This window comes from Physella acuta, unplaced genomic scaffold (genome assembly GCF_028476545.2).
Source record: "Physella acuta isolate Inbredline_101_S28 unplaced genomic scaffold, ASM2847654v3 ptg000131l, whole genome shotgun sequence".
Lineage (NCBI taxonomy): Eukaryota > Metazoa > Mollusca > Gastropoda > Physidae > Physella > Physella acuta.
This window is the reverse complement of record NW_026731650.1, coordinates 544,812-564,327: the sequence shown is the minus strand read 5'-3', so window position 1 is coordinate 564,327 and position 19,516 is coordinate 544,812. Positions and strand designations below refer to the sequence as shown.

The 19,516-nt window shown below is 42.2% G+C and overlaps 1 protein-coding gene across 2 annotated transcripts in view; it reads right to left on the bottom strand.

Moving 5' to 3' along the window:
* The window catches only part of LOC131935096 (uncharacterized), a 164,302-nt gene that overhangs the window by 9,482 nt on the left and 135,304 nt on the right, over positions 1 to 19,516 (bottom strand). The window contains exons 5-16 of one of the 2 annotated variants that reach the window (XM_059291411.1): positions 17,570 to 17,724; positions 14,875 to 14,988; positions 13,735 to 13,845; positions 9,018 to 9,149; positions 6,963 to 7,082; positions 6,261 to 6,397; positions 5,731 to 5,950; positions 5,310 to 5,387; positions 5,081 to 5,188; positions 4,270 to 4,282; positions 4,035 to 4,157; positions 58 to 257 (exon numbers count right to left, since the gene is read on the bottom strand). In XM_059291411.1, the coding sequence (XP_059147394.1) occupies positions 58 to 257; positions 4,035 to 4,157; positions 4,270 to 4,282; positions 5,081 to 5,188; positions 5,310 to 5,387; positions 5,731 to 5,950; positions 6,261 to 6,397; positions 6,963 to 7,082; positions 9,018 to 9,149; positions 13,735 to 13,845; positions 14,875 to 14,988; positions 17,570 to 17,724 (1,511 nt within the window). The remainder of the gene's footprint in view (positions 1 to 57; positions 258 to 4,034; positions 4,158 to 4,269; positions 4,283 to 5,080; positions 5,189 to 5,309; positions 5,388 to 5,730; positions 5,951 to 6,260; positions 6,398 to 6,962; positions 7,083 to 9,017; positions 9,150 to 13,734; positions 13,846 to 14,874; positions 14,989 to 17,569; positions 17,725 to 19,516) is intronic. The other variant, XM_059291412.1, reaches the window with a different exon arrangement.

The following is a 19,516-nucleotide window of genomic DNA, read 5'->3' as shown; positions in this document are numbered from 1 at the left end:
GGGCCATATTTTTCAAATGTATTTCCTGTAAAAAAAAAACGGTTGGCATAGACTAACCTTGACCTTGACTTCAGGCTTGGCCTTGGAGTAGTTGCCCTCGTTGTCCTGGTACTTGGGAGGACCCTGAGACAGGTCAATAACCCTCTCGTCCTCCCCAACATTCCCTGGCTGGTCTGGTCCAACAACCTCAGACACCAGGTCCTCAGGGTAGGCCCAGGGGGAGGGGAGGACACGGTGCTGGTTGGTGTAGGAGGGAACTGGGGAGAGACACATTTTAGTACAGACATTTTTGGTACAGACATTTTTAGTACAGACATTTTTAGTACAGACATTTTTAGTACAGACATTTTAGGGACAGACATTTTTGGTACAGACATTTTAGTGCAGATATTTTTACTACAGACATTTTTAGTTCAGACATTTTTAGTTCAGACATTTTTAGTTCAGACATTTTAGTACAGACATTTTTAGTTCAGGCATTTTTAGTTCAGACATTTTAGTACAGACATTTTTAGTTCAGACATTTTTAGTACAGACATTTTTAGTACAGACATTTTTAGTACAGACATTTTTAGTACAGACATTTTTAGTACAGACATTTTTAGTACAGACATTTTTAGTTCAGACATTTTTAGTACAGACATTTTTAGTACAGACATTTTTAGTACAGACATTTTTAGTTCAGACATTTTTAGTACAGACATTTTTAGTACAGACATTTTTAGTACAGACATTTTTAGTACAGACATTTTTAGTTCAGACATTTTTAGTTCAGACATTTTTAGTTCAGACATTTTTAGTTCAGACATTTTTAGTACAGACATTTTTAGTACAGACATTTTTAGTTCAGACATTTTTAGTTCAGACATTTTTAGTTCATACATTTTTAGTACAGACATTTTTAGTTCAGACATTTTTAGTTCAGACATTTTTAGTACAGACATTTTTAGTACAGACATTTTTAGTACAGACATTTTAGTTCAGACATTTTTAGTACAGACATTTTTAGTTCAGACATTTTTAGTACAGACATTTTTAGTACAGACATTTTTAGTACAGACATTTTTAGTACAGACATTTTTAGTACAGACATTTTTAGTTCAGACATTTTTAGTACAGACATTTTTAGTACAGACATTTTTAGTACAGACATTTTTAGTACAGACATTTTTAGTACAGACATTTTTAGTACAGACATTTTTAGTTCAGACATTTTTAGTTCAGACATTTTTAGTTCAGACATTTTTAGTTCAGACATTTTTAGTACAGACATTTTTAGTACAGACATTTTTAGTTCAGACATTTTTAGTTCAGACATTTTTAGTTCATACATTTTTAGTACAGACATTTTTAGTTCAGACATTTTTAGTTCAGACATTTTTAGTACAGACATTTTTAGTACAGACATTTTTAGTACAGACATTTTAGTTCAGACATTTTTAGTACAGACATTTTTAGTACAGACATTTTTAGTTCAGACATTTTTGGTACAGACATTTTTAGTTCAGATATTTTTAGTACAGACATTTTTAGTTCAGACATTTTAGTTCAGACATTTTTAGTACAGACATTTTAGTTCAGACATTTTTAGTACAGACATTTTTAGTACAGACATTTTTAGTTCAGATATTTTTAGTACAGACATTTTTAGTTCAGACATTTTTAGTACAGACATTTTTAGTACAGACATTTTTAGTACAGACATTTTTAGTACAGACATTTTTAGTCCAGACAGACATTTTTAGTCCAGACATTTTTAGTACAGACATTTTTAGTACAGACATTTTTAGTACAGACATTTTTAGTACAGACATTTTTAGTACAGACATTTTTAGTACAGACATTTTTAGTACAGACATTTTTAGTACACACATTTTTAGTACAGACATTTTTAGTCCAGACAGACATTTTTAGTCCAGACATTTTTAGTCCAGACATTTTTAGTCCAGACATTTTTAGTACAGACATTTTTAGTACAGACATTTTTAGTTCATACATTTTTAGTACAGACATTTTTAGTACAGACATTTTTAGTACAGACATTTTTAGTACAGACATTTTTAGTACAGACATTTTAGTTCAGACATTTTTAGTAGACATTTTTAGTTCAGACATTTTTAGTACAGACATTTTTGGTACAGACATTTTTATTACAGACATTTTTAGTACAGACATTTTTAGTACAGACATTTTTAGTACAGACATTTTTAGTTCAGACATTTTTAGTACAGACATTTTTAGTTCAGACATTTTTAGTTCAGACATTTTTATTACAGACATTTTTTGCTGAGACATTTTTAGTTCAGACATTTTTAGTACAGACATTTTTAGTACAGACATTTTTAGTTCAGACATTTTTGGTACAGACATTTTTAGTTCAGATATTTTTAGTACAGACATTTTTAGTTCAGACATTTTAGTTCAGACATTTTTAGTACAGACATTTTAGTTCAGACATTTTTAGTACAGACATTTTTAGTACAGACATTTTTGGTCCAGACATTTTTAGTACAGACATTTTTAGTTCAGACATTTTTAGTACAGACATTTTTAGTACAGACATTTTTAGTACAGACATTTTTAGTTCAGACATTTTTAGTTCAGACATTTTAGTTCAGACATTTTTAGTACAGACATTTTTAGTACAGACATTTTTAGTACAGACATTTTTAGTACAGACATTTTTAGTACAGACATTTTTAGTACAGACATTTTAGTTCAGACATTTTTAGTAGACATTTTTAGTTCAGACATTTTTAGTACAGACATTTTTGGTACAGACATTTTTATTACAGACATTTTTAGTACAGACATTTTTAGTACAGACATTTTTAGTACAGACATTTTTAGTTCAGACATTTTTAGTTCAGACATTTTTATTACAGACATTTTTTGCTGAGACATTTTTAGTTCAGACATTTTTAGTACAGACATTTTTAGTACAGACATTTTTAGTTCAGACATTTTTGGTACAGACATTTTTAGTTCAGATATTTTTAGTACAGACATTTTTAGTTCAGACATTTTAGTTCAGACATTTTTAGTACAGACATTTTAGTTCAGACATTTTTAGTACAGACATTTTTAGTACAGACATTTTTGGTCCAGACATTTTTAGTTCAGACATTTTTAGTTCAGACATTTTAGTTCAGACATTTTTAGTACAGACATTTTTAGTACAGACATTTTTAGTACAGACATTTTTAGTTCAGACATTTTTAGTACAGACATTTTTAGTTCAGACATTTTTAGTTCAGACATTTTTATTACAGACATTTTTTGCTGAGACATTTTTAGTTCAGACATTTTTAGTACAGACATTTTTAGTACAGACATTTTTAGTTCAGACATTTTTGGTACAGACATTTTTAGTTCAGATATTTTTAGTACAGACATTTTTAGTTCAGACATTTTAGTTCAGACATTTTTAGTACAGACATTTTAGTTCAGACATTTTTAGTACAGACATTTTTAGTACAGACATTTTTGGTCCAGACATTTTTAGTACAGACATTTTTAGTTCAGACATTTTTAGTACAGACATTTTTAGTACAGACATTTTTAGTACAGACATTTTTAGTTCAGACATTTTTAGTTCAGACATTTTAGTTCAGACATTTTTAGTACAGACATTTTTAGTACAGACATTTTTAGTACAGACATTTTTAGTACAGACATTTTTAGTTCAGACATTTTAGTTCAGACATTTTTAGTACAGACATTTTTAGTACAGACATTTTTAGTACAGACATTTTTAGTACAGACATTTTTAGTACAGACATTTTTATTACAGACATTTCTAGTGCAGACATTTTTAGTACAGACATTTTTAGTCCAGACATTTTTAGTTCAGACATTTTTAGTACAGACATTTTTAGTACAGACATTTACCAATGTAGAAAGACACACAGACACACAACAACTCTATCATCAGCAGATGGATACATAGAAGCACAACAAACCCACCATCCATGGATAGACACACAACAAACCCACCATCCATAGACAGACACACAGACAGACAACAAACCCACCATCCGGGTCCGATGTGTTTTTCCCAACAGTTCTCTCCACAATCCTCTTGTCCCTGTCCACAAAAATGTGGTAGTAGCCCTCCACCATCAGCACAAAGTTCTGTCCGTCTTCCATCAGCAGTCCTAGGCCTATAGTCTACAATACAACAGTGGGATAATTAAAGTTTCCATCAGCAGTCCCAGGCCTATAGTCTAGAGTACAACAGTGGGGTAATTAGAGTTTCCATCAGGAGACCCAGGCCTATAGTCTACAATACAACAGTGAGGTAATTAGAGTTTCCATCAGCAGTCCCAGGCCTATAGTCTAGAGTACAACAGTGGGGTAATTAGAGTTTCCATCAGGAGACCCAGGCCTATAGTCTACAATACAACAGTGGGGTAATTAGAGTTTCCATCAAAAGTCCCAGGCCTATAGTCTACAATACAACAGTGGGGTAATTAGAGTTTCCATCAAAAGTCCCAGGCCTATAGTCTACAATACAACAGTGGGGTAATTAGAGTTTCCATCAGGAGACCCAGGCCTATAGTCTACAATACAACAGTGGGGTAATTAGAGTTTCCATCAGCAGTCCCAGGCCTATAGTCTACAATACAACAATTGTAATTAAGCTGCAATAGGTTTTTAATACACATGAGAAGACATGGTAAAACACTACAGCATATAATTGATTAATTGAAACAGTTCTTTAGATTGGTTTTCTGAATTCAGTTGACCACACCACTACTTCACATGTGGACTCTACTTCAGCTACTTTATTTATCTTTAAGTCCTGAAAGGATACATTGCTTTTTTTTTACAAGCTCTGTCCAGTTCTGTTGTATTAGATATTGGATGCATTAATGCTTGCTTTAATCCCAGGGACTAAAAATTTGGAATAGCCATAACATAATCCAGCGGAGTATCTAAACACAACAGCCTGCCCTGTAGAGACCTACCTCTATTTTGTTACTTTAAAATGTAAACACAATAGCCTGCCCTGTAGAGACCTACCTCTATTTTGTTACTTTAAAATGTAAACACAATAGCCTGCCCTGTAGAGACCTACCTCTATCTTGTTGTTGACCTTGACCTTGAGGTCTACACGCTGCATGTTCTCCCCATCTTTTGTGACTTTGATGACTTCAATTTGTCCAAAGTCAGCCAGCTGAGTCAACTGTGGAGAGAGACAATCAGACGTGTTTAGACAGGTCGGTCAATGTCAAGTCACATGACTGTCAACCAAAACATTCTGCCCATGTTGGTGGACAGGTAGGAAGGTTAATTAGTGCACTGACCGTGTAGGACTTGATATTAGTGACCACACTGATCCCTGTCTTAGGACCCACCAGGACCATGGCCTCAGACTTCTGGTCCTGTGGAACAAGGACATTTGTTAGGGCAAGATATAGAGGTAGGACGTGTGCAGGGAACGTGTCATGAGAACTTATCCAGAGAATATGTCAATAAAACTTGTGCTAAGGACATGTCCATAGAACATATCAAAAGAACATGTCCATAGAACATATCCAGAGAACATGTCATGAGAACTTATCCAGAGACCATGTCAATAAAACTTGTCATAGGAAAATGTCCATAAAACATATCCAGAGAACAGGTCATGAGAACAAATGTGGGTACAAGAAACTAAAATCTAAAGCTGCAGACAGTCTATCACTTAACACACACACTAACAAGACCACTAGAAACAGCACTGACCAAGAGAGTGACCATAAAGACTCTACAACCAAAAGACTTGAGCTCAGACACAATCTTCATGTAGTGGAGCTTGGCCTGTAGAGCAGTCAGCTGCTTCTGTCCAGGGGCGGTCAAGCTCTGGTTGGCCTTCATGTACTGGGCCAGCATCTTGCGCAGGTCTTTGCTCTTCATGTTCTCTATCAGGCTGCGGGCAACAAACTTGTCTAGGCCGGAGGCTTTCCTGGTCAACATGGTGGGAAACAAACGGTAAACTTTGGGTTGTGTGATGGTAAACAAATGGTAAACTTTGGGTTGTGTGATGGTAAACACAAATTAGACCAAACAACATGATGCTGTTGCTGACAGACTTACTGTATAGCTTTGATGGATGACAGACTTACTCTATAGCTTTGATGGAGGACAGACTTACTCTATAGCTTTGATGGACGACAGACTTACTCTATAGCTTTGATGGACGACAGACTTACTCTATAGCTTTGATGGACGACAGACTTACTCTAATGACAGACTTACTCTAATGACAGACTTACTCTATAGCTTTGATGGAGATCTTGCCCATGATGTTGTTACTGACGGCATGTTGCTGTATCTGTAGGGCCGCCAGCCTTAGAGCCGTGTCGTACTTCATGTCTGACGTCAGACGTTCATTGACCACGTCATTACAGCACTGAGGAGACGTGTACAGTTGTAGCACATGTTAGGCGTGTATCAAATGGGAGCTGTGGGGGGGGGGGGGGGGGGGGGTTCAGACGAGTGACAGTGTACAATGGGGGAAGGAGGAAAGGTCAATTTAGAACGGTCTAGCTTTCTGTGACGATAATTTGTGTCAGGGGATAACAAAAAGTTGAGTCCAGTTATAGTTGAGCCAAGAGGCGTAGACCCTCCCAGCGCCCGGGACAAACTTTCATTTTTGCGCCACCCCCCCCCCCCCCCCCATATTTTTTATATTTTTAATTCAAAACTGCAGCTAAAATGAGTTTTTAATTTCTTTAACCTATTTTGGCGCCCCTAGGGTCGGCGCCCGGGGACATATGTAGCCTACCCTCCATTGTGTGAAATGAGTTAGACTTTTGTATTACATAATTGTGTTCATTTAAAATTGCCGTGAACAGTTACATATTTGGAGGTTATGTCTTGTCACGTGACCTCACACCCCATCCACCATTGAAGGCCAATATTGGGATGTGTGTTTTTTTCAGTGCTCACGACTATGGTGCTGTAGGTGTACTCACCTGCATGTAAAAATATTCAAACGCGACTGGGTCCTCCTTGAGTAGATCATACGCGTCGTTGGGGACAAAGGCAACTCGAAACAAACACCGGAAGTGACGTGCACTCGGCCTGGCTGCGAGCTAAGGAAAGATATCGATTATTTATAGATACAAGCTCGAGGTAAACAGTGTGAGAAAGCGCTGGAATAGAATTAATAAGCTGACGGTACAGGATACAACAACTAGAGGAGGGAAGCGGCCTAACATAGAGACGACAGAATCCAATTTAAATTTGCATGGCGGAGAAGATTCTTCACTTGGCCAGATAAAAAGTTTGTGACGGTTTTAATTTATTTATTATTTATTCTTCTGACAGCTGTCTTTCCCTCTCTCACTTCTGCTGCTTCCTCGAGCAGAGCTTCAAGTCTGGTCAGAGACATTTGGTTGGAGGAGTGTATTGGGGAGGGGGAGGGGGGATAATGTTAGGAGAGGAATATCTGGGGAAATGGGTGGGGGAGAGGGTGGGGGAGAGGGTGACTTCTAAAAGCATGTGGTGCCCCTGTGTCGCAATAAAATTGCTAAAACAACCAGTATCTTGTTTTAAAGCCAATTTCTCCCCCCCCCCATAGTTCAGGCACATATCAACCTAATCTTTTAGACCTAAACAATTACTAGGTAAGGAAAGTGGTCTTTAATAAGTGAAGGCCAGTTTAAAATTTCAGTCACTAAATGTGTCCTGCGATAGGTATAAAAATGCCACACGTCTGTTCAGGTTTCTGTATAAGATTTTATTTAAAATAAACAGTGGTCTACCCAGTGGTCTACCCATTGGTCTCTACAATGACCAAGCACAGCTGTCTGATGTCTACTAATATACAATGACCACATACTAACAATGACCACATACTAACAATGAACAAACAATGAACAAACACTGACCACCTACAAACACTGACCACCTACAAACCCTGACCACCTACAAACACTGACCAGCTACAAACACTGACCACCTACAAACACTGACCACCTACAAACACTGACCACCTACAAACCCTGACCACCTACAAACCCTGACCACCTACAAACACTGACTAGCTACAAACACTGAACACCTACAAACACTGACCACCTACAAACCCTGACCAGCTACAAACCCTGACCACCTACAAACACTGACCACCTACAAACACTGACCAGCTACAAACACTGACCACCTACAAACCCTGACCACCTACAAACACTGACCACCTACAAACACTGACCACCTACAAACACTGACCACCTACAAACACTGACCACCTACAAACACTGACCACCTACAAACACTGACCACCTACAAACCCTGACCACCTACAAACCCTGACCACCTACAAACACTGACTAGCTACAAACACTGACCACCTACAAACACTGACAACCTACAAACCCTGACCAGCTACAAACACTGACCACCTACAAACCCTGACCAGCTACAAACCCTGACCACCTACAAACCCTGACCAGCTACAAACACTGACCACCTACAAACACTGACCAGCTACAAACACTGACTAGCTACAAACACTGACCACCTACAAACCCTGACCACCTACAAACACTGACCACCTACAAACCCTGACCACCTACAAACCCTGACCAGCTACAAACCCTGACCACCTACAAACCCTGACCAGCTACAAACCCTGACCACCTACAAACACTGACCACCTACAAACCCTGACCACCTACAAACACTGACCACCTACAAACACTGACCAGCTACAAACACTGACCACCTACAAACCCTGACCACCTACAAACACTGACCAGCTACAAACACTGACCACCTACAAACCCTGACCAGCTACAAACCCTGACCACCTACAAACACTGACCACCTACAAACCCTGACCACCTACAAACACTGACCACCTACAAACACTGACCAGCTACAAACACTGACCACCTACAAACCCTGACCACCTACAAACACTGACCAGCTACAAACACTGACCACCTACAAACCCTGACCACCTACAAACACTGACCACCTACAAACACTGACCAGCTACAAACACTGACAAGTGCTGTACTTACATCGACCAGCGTCTCATGCTCCTCCAGTAGCGTCACGTGACCAGGGACGTTACTCTTCATGTTCTGCAGCATCAGGCAGAAGTGTTGTCTGCAGGAGATGTTCAGTTTCTCCAGCAGTGAGTGGACCACGTCCTGGTGGTAAACAAACAGACTAGGATGGTAAACAAATAGACTAGGATGGTAAACAAACAGACTAGGATGGTAAACAAACAGATTAGGATGGTAAACAAACAGACTAGGATGGTAAACAAACAGACTAGGATGGTAAACAAACAGACTAGGATGGTAAACAAACAGACTAGGATGGTAAACAAACAGATTAGGATGGTAAACAAACAGATTAGGATGGTAAACAAACAGATTAGGATGGTAAACAGATTAGGATGGTAAACAAACAGATTAGGATGGTAAACAAACAGATTAGGATGGTAAACAGATTAGGATGGTAAACAAACAGATTAGAGTGGACCTGTTGATGGTCACCGGCTCTAGGATTAACTCATTGTGACCCCAACAACCGAGGATAAACAAACCTTCATAACGTGTCGGTCTATGGGACTGATGACGTGAGGTACATCTATAGCTGTGATTTCGATATATGAAGAGATAGTGTGGTCAGATGTGCTTTCGATGTGAGTCGGATGCCTGTCGGAGCTTATTTGAATTAAGCCAGGGATCCGAACTCGGGTGTTTTGGGCTAGCAGGCGTACTCTCTGCCATCTGACCACACAGTCCCCCTCCCAACAAACCCAGCTGATGCACTTTTCAGCGGCTGCACATCCCATTTTTTAAAGCAAGATCTGTCGAAATAAACCAACGGGCCGTGTGGGGTGGGGGGAGTAAGGGGGTTACGGCAAGTTTGGCTACAAGGGAGAGGTGGGATGTAGTAGATAGGGAGGAATGGGGGGGGGGCAGATGGGGACGGTAGGGTAGATGGGGGAGATGTTTTCTAAAAAATTCAGAACCAGAGATGATGTTGGCACGCCGTCTGGATCGATACCACTGAATAATCGACCATCGATGCTTAAATCTGTGCTGGGATATTAAACTCAACTCTCCGATACCCACCCCCCCCACACCCAGTAAACAGCTAAGCTTTCCATTCTGATCATTACCGCTGGTGCCTGACCTCTGACCCCACGCAGGCCTGGCGACCTTCACACGGCAGACCACGTGTTGGGGAATCTGCTCACCCACGTGACATATACAATGGCAGCTCATTTATTTGTTTACACGCGTGGGAGGGGACAGATCTGATAAGGGTTCATGGGACATGCGCGGTGTCAAACTTCCGCATGTCAAGTCTCCAATTAAAAATAAATTCTCGCGTGAAGATAAGGGTGGACTTGGCAGTTGAACGTTAGAGCCGGGGAAGGGGAGAGGAGGGGGGGGGGTAGAGAGTTGTCAAAACTTTTTCAAACGCTTGTCATTGTCAGCCACACATATGTTGTTAGATGGTAAACACAAAAGCTATATATATATATACATATACATATATAAATATATATATATATATATATATATATATATATATATATATATATATATACAATTTATATATCAGAGGACGAGACTGTTTGCTTCCCGCCTGTCATAACTTCACCTCCTCTCACCCCCCCCCCCCCATACCCAGCTGGTTCCAGCAAACGCCCAAGTCTGGTAAGTTGGACGGATGGACATAAGTGGCCGTATTGATCTGAATCAGGAAAGGTTTCCCTTAGATAAATAAATCACTGGTCTAAAACATCACAACGGAAAGGGGAGGTAATTAGCAGTGAGGAAGCTGTGTAGACTGGATAAGAAAGTACTGTCTGTAGTTCGTCTCGTTGTCAATAGAAAGTTTACATGGGTGGATATATATATATATATATATATATATATATATATATATATATATATATATATATATATATATATATATATATATATATATATATATATATATATATATACATCCACATTCTCCAACACCTTTTTAGCCTTTAAAACATTATTCAATTATCATGATCATGAGAGCTGTTACAATAGAATACAGCTAGAGGTTCTAGTGACATCCAGCAGCTAGGTAGGGGACTTAAAACGTTTAACTCTCAAGGATGACAAGGACGGTCACCCACATCTCCAAACTTTCTACACCTCTGACACAAACATTAACGAACTTTTAGGAAGTATCGATACCGTCTTCCACGCCAGCGATCATTTTGGTAATAGAGGGACGTTTTACGATACAGGGTAATCGATATCAGCTGAACGAGGCAGATATTGGAATCTTTTAGTTACAAGTTTGAGCTGAACACGAACGATTGCCGGCAACTGAACACGGTTAGGGGCACTTCTCTAAGGTGTTAGATTAATTGGGAGTGACCAATCGGGAGTGACCAATTGGGAATGACAAGATGAATTGGGAGTAACGGTTGAATGAATGATTGCCAGACATGCACGTAGTATGTGTGTCTTCATTATGGATGTCTTTACGGCAGATATCTATCTCCGTGTGGTGTGATCTGATAATTAGCGTTGTGTGATCGGAGACAATTAATTAGATTCAGCAATTAATTAGATTCCAGCAGGTCCGTGTTGTCCTTTGGTACGAAATTCGAGATTCCTAGCCGGCAGCTTTTAGAGATATAACCAGCTCTACACCGGCTTCCACTTATTTGACCAGCTCTACACCGGCTCCCACTTATTGGACCGGCTGTACACCGTCTGCCACTTATTATACCGGCTATACACCGGCTCCCACCTATTTGACCGGCTCCACACCGGCTCCCATTTAATCGACCGGCTCCCAATTCCAGGACCAACTCTACATTAGAGAACATTAAGCTCCCAAGGTCCAGCCCTCTCGAATACAAATTTTATTTGCCTCGCTCTATTAACTCCCCTGTTGAACAAATTACCCCCCTTGAAACAACTCGCACAAGAAAGACGAAATGAGGCGACCAAGTTATTTTTAGAACTTGTGACCGAATCTAATAGCTGGAGATCATTTTTATCTCCATTAAATCAGTTTCAGAAGTTGTTACTGAAAGTAATTGTTGGTAAATCAATTCTCAAATCGAATCTTTACGATGTTCAGAGTTTCCGATCGGGTTTGGCAGAGATGAATGTTCAAGCAATAGTCACGTGACAACCACCAGAATATGCTTACCAGTAAGTTTGAGTTTGAATCCGAGTTCAGGTCAGTAGAGCGTCGTTGTCCACCCAGCTCTGATGGGTTTCTAACACACTTATATAGTAATGACCATACTTCATATGCCGAAGTCACAGAAACAGGTGAACTCTACTTCACTTGCACCATAGATCGTCAGGTTTGGAAGGGGAACTAGTTTACTATACAACCTAAGTTGCGATTAGCCAACTTAAGTAATTGCCGAGCTGCTAAACTTGGCCTTGACCATTTGCTGCTTGATTTGGCCGAGGCCAGACACGCTGCAGCAGGCTCTACTATTTGTCAGCCCTTCTAGAACCCAGGGAGATGTAGCCTCTAGCTCTTGACGTTTTAGAACCACCGAGACAGACGACCCCAACACCGTAGCCTCTAGCTCTTGACGTTTGAGAACCACCGAGACAGACGAGCCCAACACCGTAGCCTCTAGTTCTTGACGTTTGAGAACCACCGAGACAGACGAGCCCAACACCGTAGCCTCCAGCTGTTGAGAGTTTGAGAACCACCGAGACAGACGAGCCCAACACCGTAGCCTCTAGCTCTTGACGTTTGAGAACCACCGAGACAGACGAGCCCAACACCGTAGCCTCCAGCTGTTGAGAGTTTGAGAACCACCGAGACAGACGAGCCCAACACCGTAGCCTCTAGCTCTTGACGTTTGAGAACCACCGAGACAGACGAGCCCAACACCGTAGCCTCTAGCTGTTGAGAGTTTGAGAACCACCGAGACAGACGAGCCCAACACCGTAGCCTCTAGCTCTTGACGTTTGAGAACCACCGAGACAGACGAGCCCAACACCGTAGCCTCCAGCTGTTGAGAGTTTGAGAACCACCGAGACAGACGACCCCAACACCGGGTCAGCCTGACCTCCTGTACTGACAGTTTGTTTGCCCCAAACGTGTCAAGCTCTCATTAAAAAATTAGACATTAATCTATAATTAGCTAATCTTTTGAGTGGATTTCAACGGAGCATCCTAATATGTCTGAACGTGGGGTGTTAACGTTGTTAGCGGCGGGGGAGGGGGGGAGTGACGGTGGACAGGCTGTCGATAAAAAACATTAGCCCCTGTCGGGGTTAGTGTCAGGGGATCTAAACCATGCCAGACAGTGGCAATCTCGCTAGTCACGACATAACCGTGCTGATGTCACTACAGCCATTGTGTAAGCCATTACATCCTGTGTAAGCTATTACATCCTATGTAAGCCATTACATCCTATGTAAGCCATTACATCCAGGTGATGGAGCCGAATAAAGAAAACAAAAGCGAAGACCAAAAGGAAACAATGAGCTATCAGGGCCATCCCACAACGTGGGTGACAGTCTAAAATGTAACCCTACCACCCAGCTGAGGACACCGTATCAGGGGCGACAACTTACCTTGACTGTTGTTTTATTGTCTTATCAGGGGCGGCAACTTACCTTGACTGTTGTTTTATTGTCTTATCAGGGGCGGCAACTTACCTTGACTGTTGTTTTATTGTCGTATCAGGGGCGATAACTTACCTTGACTGTTGTTTTACTGTAGTATCAAGTAGCGACAACTTACCTTGACTGTTGTTTTATTGTCGTATTTAAAAGATTTCGTCTGGCCGTTCTCGAGAAAAACTTTCAGCACGTTGGGCATGAAGGGGACGTAACTCTCTAAAGGTGATTGCTGCTGATAGAGTCATAGAAGGGGCTGGTATTAAATCTACGTGTTAACTAAAAAATATAGCATGCGGTAAAGATTTAGGGCTACATCTTATTTTGACTTAAGATACGTTGTTTAAGCAAGGAGATAGATAATAATAGTCTCAGCATCGGTCTATGTGTCTAAACCCCAGAATCAGCCTATGTGTCTAAACCCCAGCACTGGCCTATATGTCTAAACCCCAGCACTGGCCTATGTGTCTAAACCCCAGCATTGGTGTCTAAACCCCAGCATTGGTCTATGTGTCTAAACCCCAGCACTGGCCTATGTGTCTAAACCCCAGCATTGGCCTATGTGTCTAAACCCCAGCATTGGCCTATGTGTCTAAACCCCAGCATTGGCCTATGTGTCTAAACCCCAACATTGGCCTATGTGTCTAAACCCCAGCATTGGCCTATGTGTCTAAACCCCAACATTGGCCTATGTGTCTAAACCCCAGCATTGGCCTATGTGTCTAAACCCCAACATTGGCCTATGTGTCTAAACCCCAGCATTGGCCTATGTGTCTAAACCTCTACATCAGCCTATGTGTCTAAACCTCTACATCAGCCTATGTGTCTAAACCCCAACATTGGCCTATGTGTCTAAACCCCAGCACTGGCCTATGTGTCTAAACCCCAGCATTGGCTTATGTGTCTAAACCCCAGCATTAACCTATGTGTCCAAACCCCAGCATTGGTGTCTAAACCCCAGCACTGGCCTATGTGTCTAAACCCCAGCATTGGCTTATGTGTCTAAACCCCAGCATCAGCCTATGTGTCTAAACCCCAGCACTGGCCTACGTGTCTAAACCCCAGCATCAGCCTATGTATCTAAACCCCAGCATCAGCCTATGTGTCTAAACCCCAGCACTGGCCTATGTGTCTAAACCCCAGCACCGGCCTATGTGACTAAACCCCAGCACTGGCCTATGTGTCTAAACCCCAGCATTGGCCTATGTGTCTAAACCCCAGAACTGGCCTATGTGACTAAACCCCAGCATGTGTCTAAACTTACTGAAGACACACTGGCTCCATTGACCAAGATGGCGTCAGCAAACCGGACACGAGATGGATTACTTTTCAATCGAGCTTTTTTGGCAGCTGTCAATATGGCCGACTTTCTGTTGGACTGAAAGAGGAAAATATCAACACGGAATTATTGTAAGTTGGGGGGGGGGGGGGTCTATAGAAGATTTGTGTGGGATGGGAGGGTTGGGTGGAGAGGTGGAAGGTTGGGTGGAGAGGTGGGAGGGTTGGGTTGGGTGGAGAGGTGGAAGGTTGGGTGGAGAGGTGGGAGGGTTGGGTGGAGAGGTGGAAGGTTGGGTGGAGAGGTAAAGGGTTGGGTTGGGTGGAGGGATGGGAGGGTTGGGTTGGGTGGAGAGGTGGAAGGGTTGGGTGGAGAGGTGGAAGGGTTGGGTGGAGAGATGACGCACGTCTGACACGCAGACATGACGCAGACACGCAGACATGACGCACGTCTGAGGGATAATTAAACCGAGACAAAAACCAACAAAAAACCTTGTAGGCCATCAAACTAATATAAGGAAAACAATTTTCCTGGAACAAATTGATCCCAAGAATCGATGACTTGGACAAATCTATAGGGCCGTTTCTCTAACGGTTTTTTTTTTGCCTCGTATGAGGCCAAACTTTGAACACAATCAGGGAGAAAGCCACGGTGTAGAGGGCGCCACGGTAACATTCAAACAGCGGGGTGGGTGAGGTGGGGCGAAAAAAAATGGAATGCATTTATTTACATATCCCAGACTCTTCCATTTAAAGATGTACAGAAATAGAAGAAAAAACTGCCAAAGATAGATGTTGATGAAACGTCAGGATATTTAAATCTGTGATCCAAGTCGGGGGGACCGCGGATTTGGTTAATCTCACCGCGTCTGCCAGTTGGTGGGCCAACGGGCCAGGCCAGGAAGCCGTTTCCTGATGGCCAACGGGCCAGTCTAGAAAATCGTTTACAAAGGCACCGAGAATGGTTGATAAAATCATTTTGGTGTGGCTTAAGAAAAACTGCCGGGCACTTTCGTTTAGAAGCAAACATTATTTTAAAAAAAATTCTCTTTGACTACAAAAAAAAAGGGAGAGAACTTTGACTTATAATATTTCAGGCCACTCGATAGCCTAGAAGCCTTGACTGTACCAGCGACATGGAACATACATACACTACAGTGACAGGATGCAAGAATACTACAGTACTATATCGTTTGAGTGTCACCGGCAATGGAGAGGTGAAACTATGACGTTGGTGTGCTTAGAATAACGACGTTGCTGTGGTAAAAATTACGACGTTGCTGTGGTAAAAATTACGACGTTGCTGTGGTAAAAATTACGACGTTGCTGTGGTAAAAATTACGACGTTGCTGTGGTAAAAATTACGACGTTGCTGTGGTAAAAATTACGACGTTGCTGTGGTTAAAATAACGACGTTGGTGTGGTTAAAATAAAGACGTTGGTGTGGTTAAAATAACGACGTTGCTGTTGTTAAAATAACGACGTTGGTTTGGTTAAAATAACGACGTTAATATGGTTAAAATAACGACGTTGGTGTGGTAAAAATAACGACGTTGGTGTGGTAAGAATAACAACGTTGGTGTGGTAACAATAACGACGTTGCTGTTGTTAAAATAACGACGTTAGTGTGGTTAAAATAACGACGTTGGTGAGGTTAAAGTAACGACGTTAGTGTGGTAAGAATAACGACGTTGGTATGGTTAAAATAACGACGTTGGTGTGGTAAGAATAACGACGTTGGTGTGGTAAGAATAACGACGCAATCACTGGCATGTCTGGCTGAGCAGCGAGGTTTGAGAAGAAAATTGTTTTGTCAATAGAAATTGCCAGAAAACACACGAAAGAATATTTATAGACACGAGATGAATAATAAATAGTTCCATTATAAGTGTATTCTATGGCCGACCCGGCTAGGGATGAAGGGGACATAACAGGAGGCTAATGAGAGATAACACGAGTTTCATTGTCAGAGGGTCAGTCTGACACCGGTAGATGACCAGTACTGTCAGACTGACACGACAAACTGACCAGTACTGTCAGACTGACACCATACACTGACCAGTACTGTCAGACTGACACCACAAACTGACCAGTACTGTCAGACTGACACGACAAACTGACCAGTACTGTCAGACTGACACGACAAACTGACCAGTACTGTCAGACTGACAACAAACTGACCAGTACTGTCAGACTGACACGACAAACTGACCAGTACTGTCAGACTGACACCACAAACTGACCAGTACTGTCAGACTGACACGACAAACTGACCAGTACTGTCAGACTGACACCACAAACTGACCAGTACTGTCAGACTGACACCACAAACTGACCAGTACTGTCAGACTGACACGACAAACTGACCAGTACTGTCAGACTGACACGACAAACTGACCAGTACTGTCAGACTGACACAACAAACTGACCAGTACTGTCAGACTGACACCACAAACTGACCAGTACTGTCAGACTGACACGACAAACTGACCAGTACTGTCAGACTGACACGACAAACTGACCAGTACTGTCAGACTGACACCACAAACTGACCAGTACTGTCAGACTGACACCACAAACTGACCAGTACTGTCAGACTGACACCATAAACTGACCAGTACTGTCAGACAGACACAACAACTGACCAGTACTGTCACTGACACGTCAAACAAACCAGTACTTACATTATCAGAGTAGGGCTGGCAGACGGTCAATGTGATGGACTGCCGACAAGACCTGACCAGCTCGATGACCTTCTCTCTAGGAGCTCGCCTCACCTCCTCGCCGTTTATCTTCAGGATCAGGTCGCCAGGCAACAGCTTGTCCACGCTGGGCCCACCTGAAACACAAGGCTGGGGCTTTAGTACAGGTGATGGGGGGGGGGGGGGGTCATATAGGCTAGTGGTCAAACTTGGACAACATTTGACCACGACATTAGGGCTTTAGTACAGGTGATGGGGAGGGGGTCATATAGGCTAGTGGTCAAACATGGCCAATATTTGACCACGACATTAGGGCTTTAGTACAGGTGGTGGGGGTTCTTATAGGCGAGTGGTCAAACATGGACAATATTTGACCACGACATTAGGGCTTTAGTACAGGTGGTGGTGGGGGGGGGGGTTCATATAGGCTAGTGGTCAAACTTGGACAATATATGACCACGGCATTAGGGCTTTAGTACAGGTGGGGGGGGGGGGGGGGTCATATAGGCTAGTGGTCAAACATGGACAATATTTGACCACGGCATTAGGGCTTTAGTACAGGTGGTGGTGGGGGGGGGGGTTCATATAGGCTAGTGGTCAAACTTGGACAATATATGACCACGGCATTAGGGCTTTAGTACAGGTGGTGGGGGGGGGTCATATAGGCTAGTGGTCAAACTTGGACAATATATGACCACGGCATTAGGGCTTTAGTACAGGTGGTGGGGGGGGGGGGTCATATAGGCTAGTGGTCAAACTTGGACAATATATGACCACGGCATTAGGGCTTTAGTACAGGTGGTGGGGGGGGGGGTCATATAGGCTAGTGGTCAAACTTGGACAATATATGACCACGGCATTAGGGCTTTAGTACAGGTGGTGGGGGGGGGGGGTCATATAGGCTAGTGGTCAAACTTGGAAAACATTTGACCACGACATTAGGGCTTTAGTACAGGTGGTGGGGGGTCATATAGGCTAGTGGTCAAACATGCCAATATTTGACCACGACATTTGGACTTTAGTACAGGTGATAGCGGGGGGTGGGGGGGTTCATATAGGCTAGTGTTCAAACTTGATGATGATAGGCCAATACATGATGTTAAAGATGACCACATAACTAAGAACTAAAATGGCCCGATAAAGTGAGCTGAAAATAACCGTCGTAACGTCGCAAATAAAATATCCCAGTTCCAGCTGGAGAAATCACCACGGCAACCACGTCTGGCAAGGTTCTGGTCACAGCTCTGTTCACCACTGGCAGCTAAACAACTGACATTGGCTGTGACAGCAGCTGACACTAGCTGACAACAGCTGAAACTTGTTGACACTAGCTATGATACCAGCTGACTAGCAGATACCAGCTGCCACAACCCTCCCCTACCTACCACATCCCAATAAACAACCGCAAGGTTTCGAACTGACCAAGTTTTAAACGGAATGGAATTAAAAGTCTGGAACCTTTTAGTCACGAGCATTTTGTTTTTACAGCTGACCACACGCTGAGCCTGTATTGATCCACATCCCGTCAGACGTATCGGTAAGTGGATTAGAGATTTGGCTCACTTTTTAAAGAAGACTAACCCCCCCCCCACACACACACTATCCTACGGGGGGAAGCGGACAGGCACCGTGTCACTGTCAAACTAATCCGATGGACCTGCGAATGGAACTTCCGGTGGTCGCTGCAAATGGTTATTAAAAGCCCGGCTCCAACTAAACTGCGATACGTTATCTCCCCTCGTTCTAGCATTTTCTTTAAGGAAAAAAAAAAGGCTTTCCACTGGGCGGCACATTCATCAACCTATCAGATTTAGTTCATGGACCCCTACATCACGCTAGCAGATTCACTTCATGGACACCTCCCCCGCTGAATCTATCAGATTCACTTTATGGAACCCCCCCCCCCCCCTCATCATGCCATCATATTCA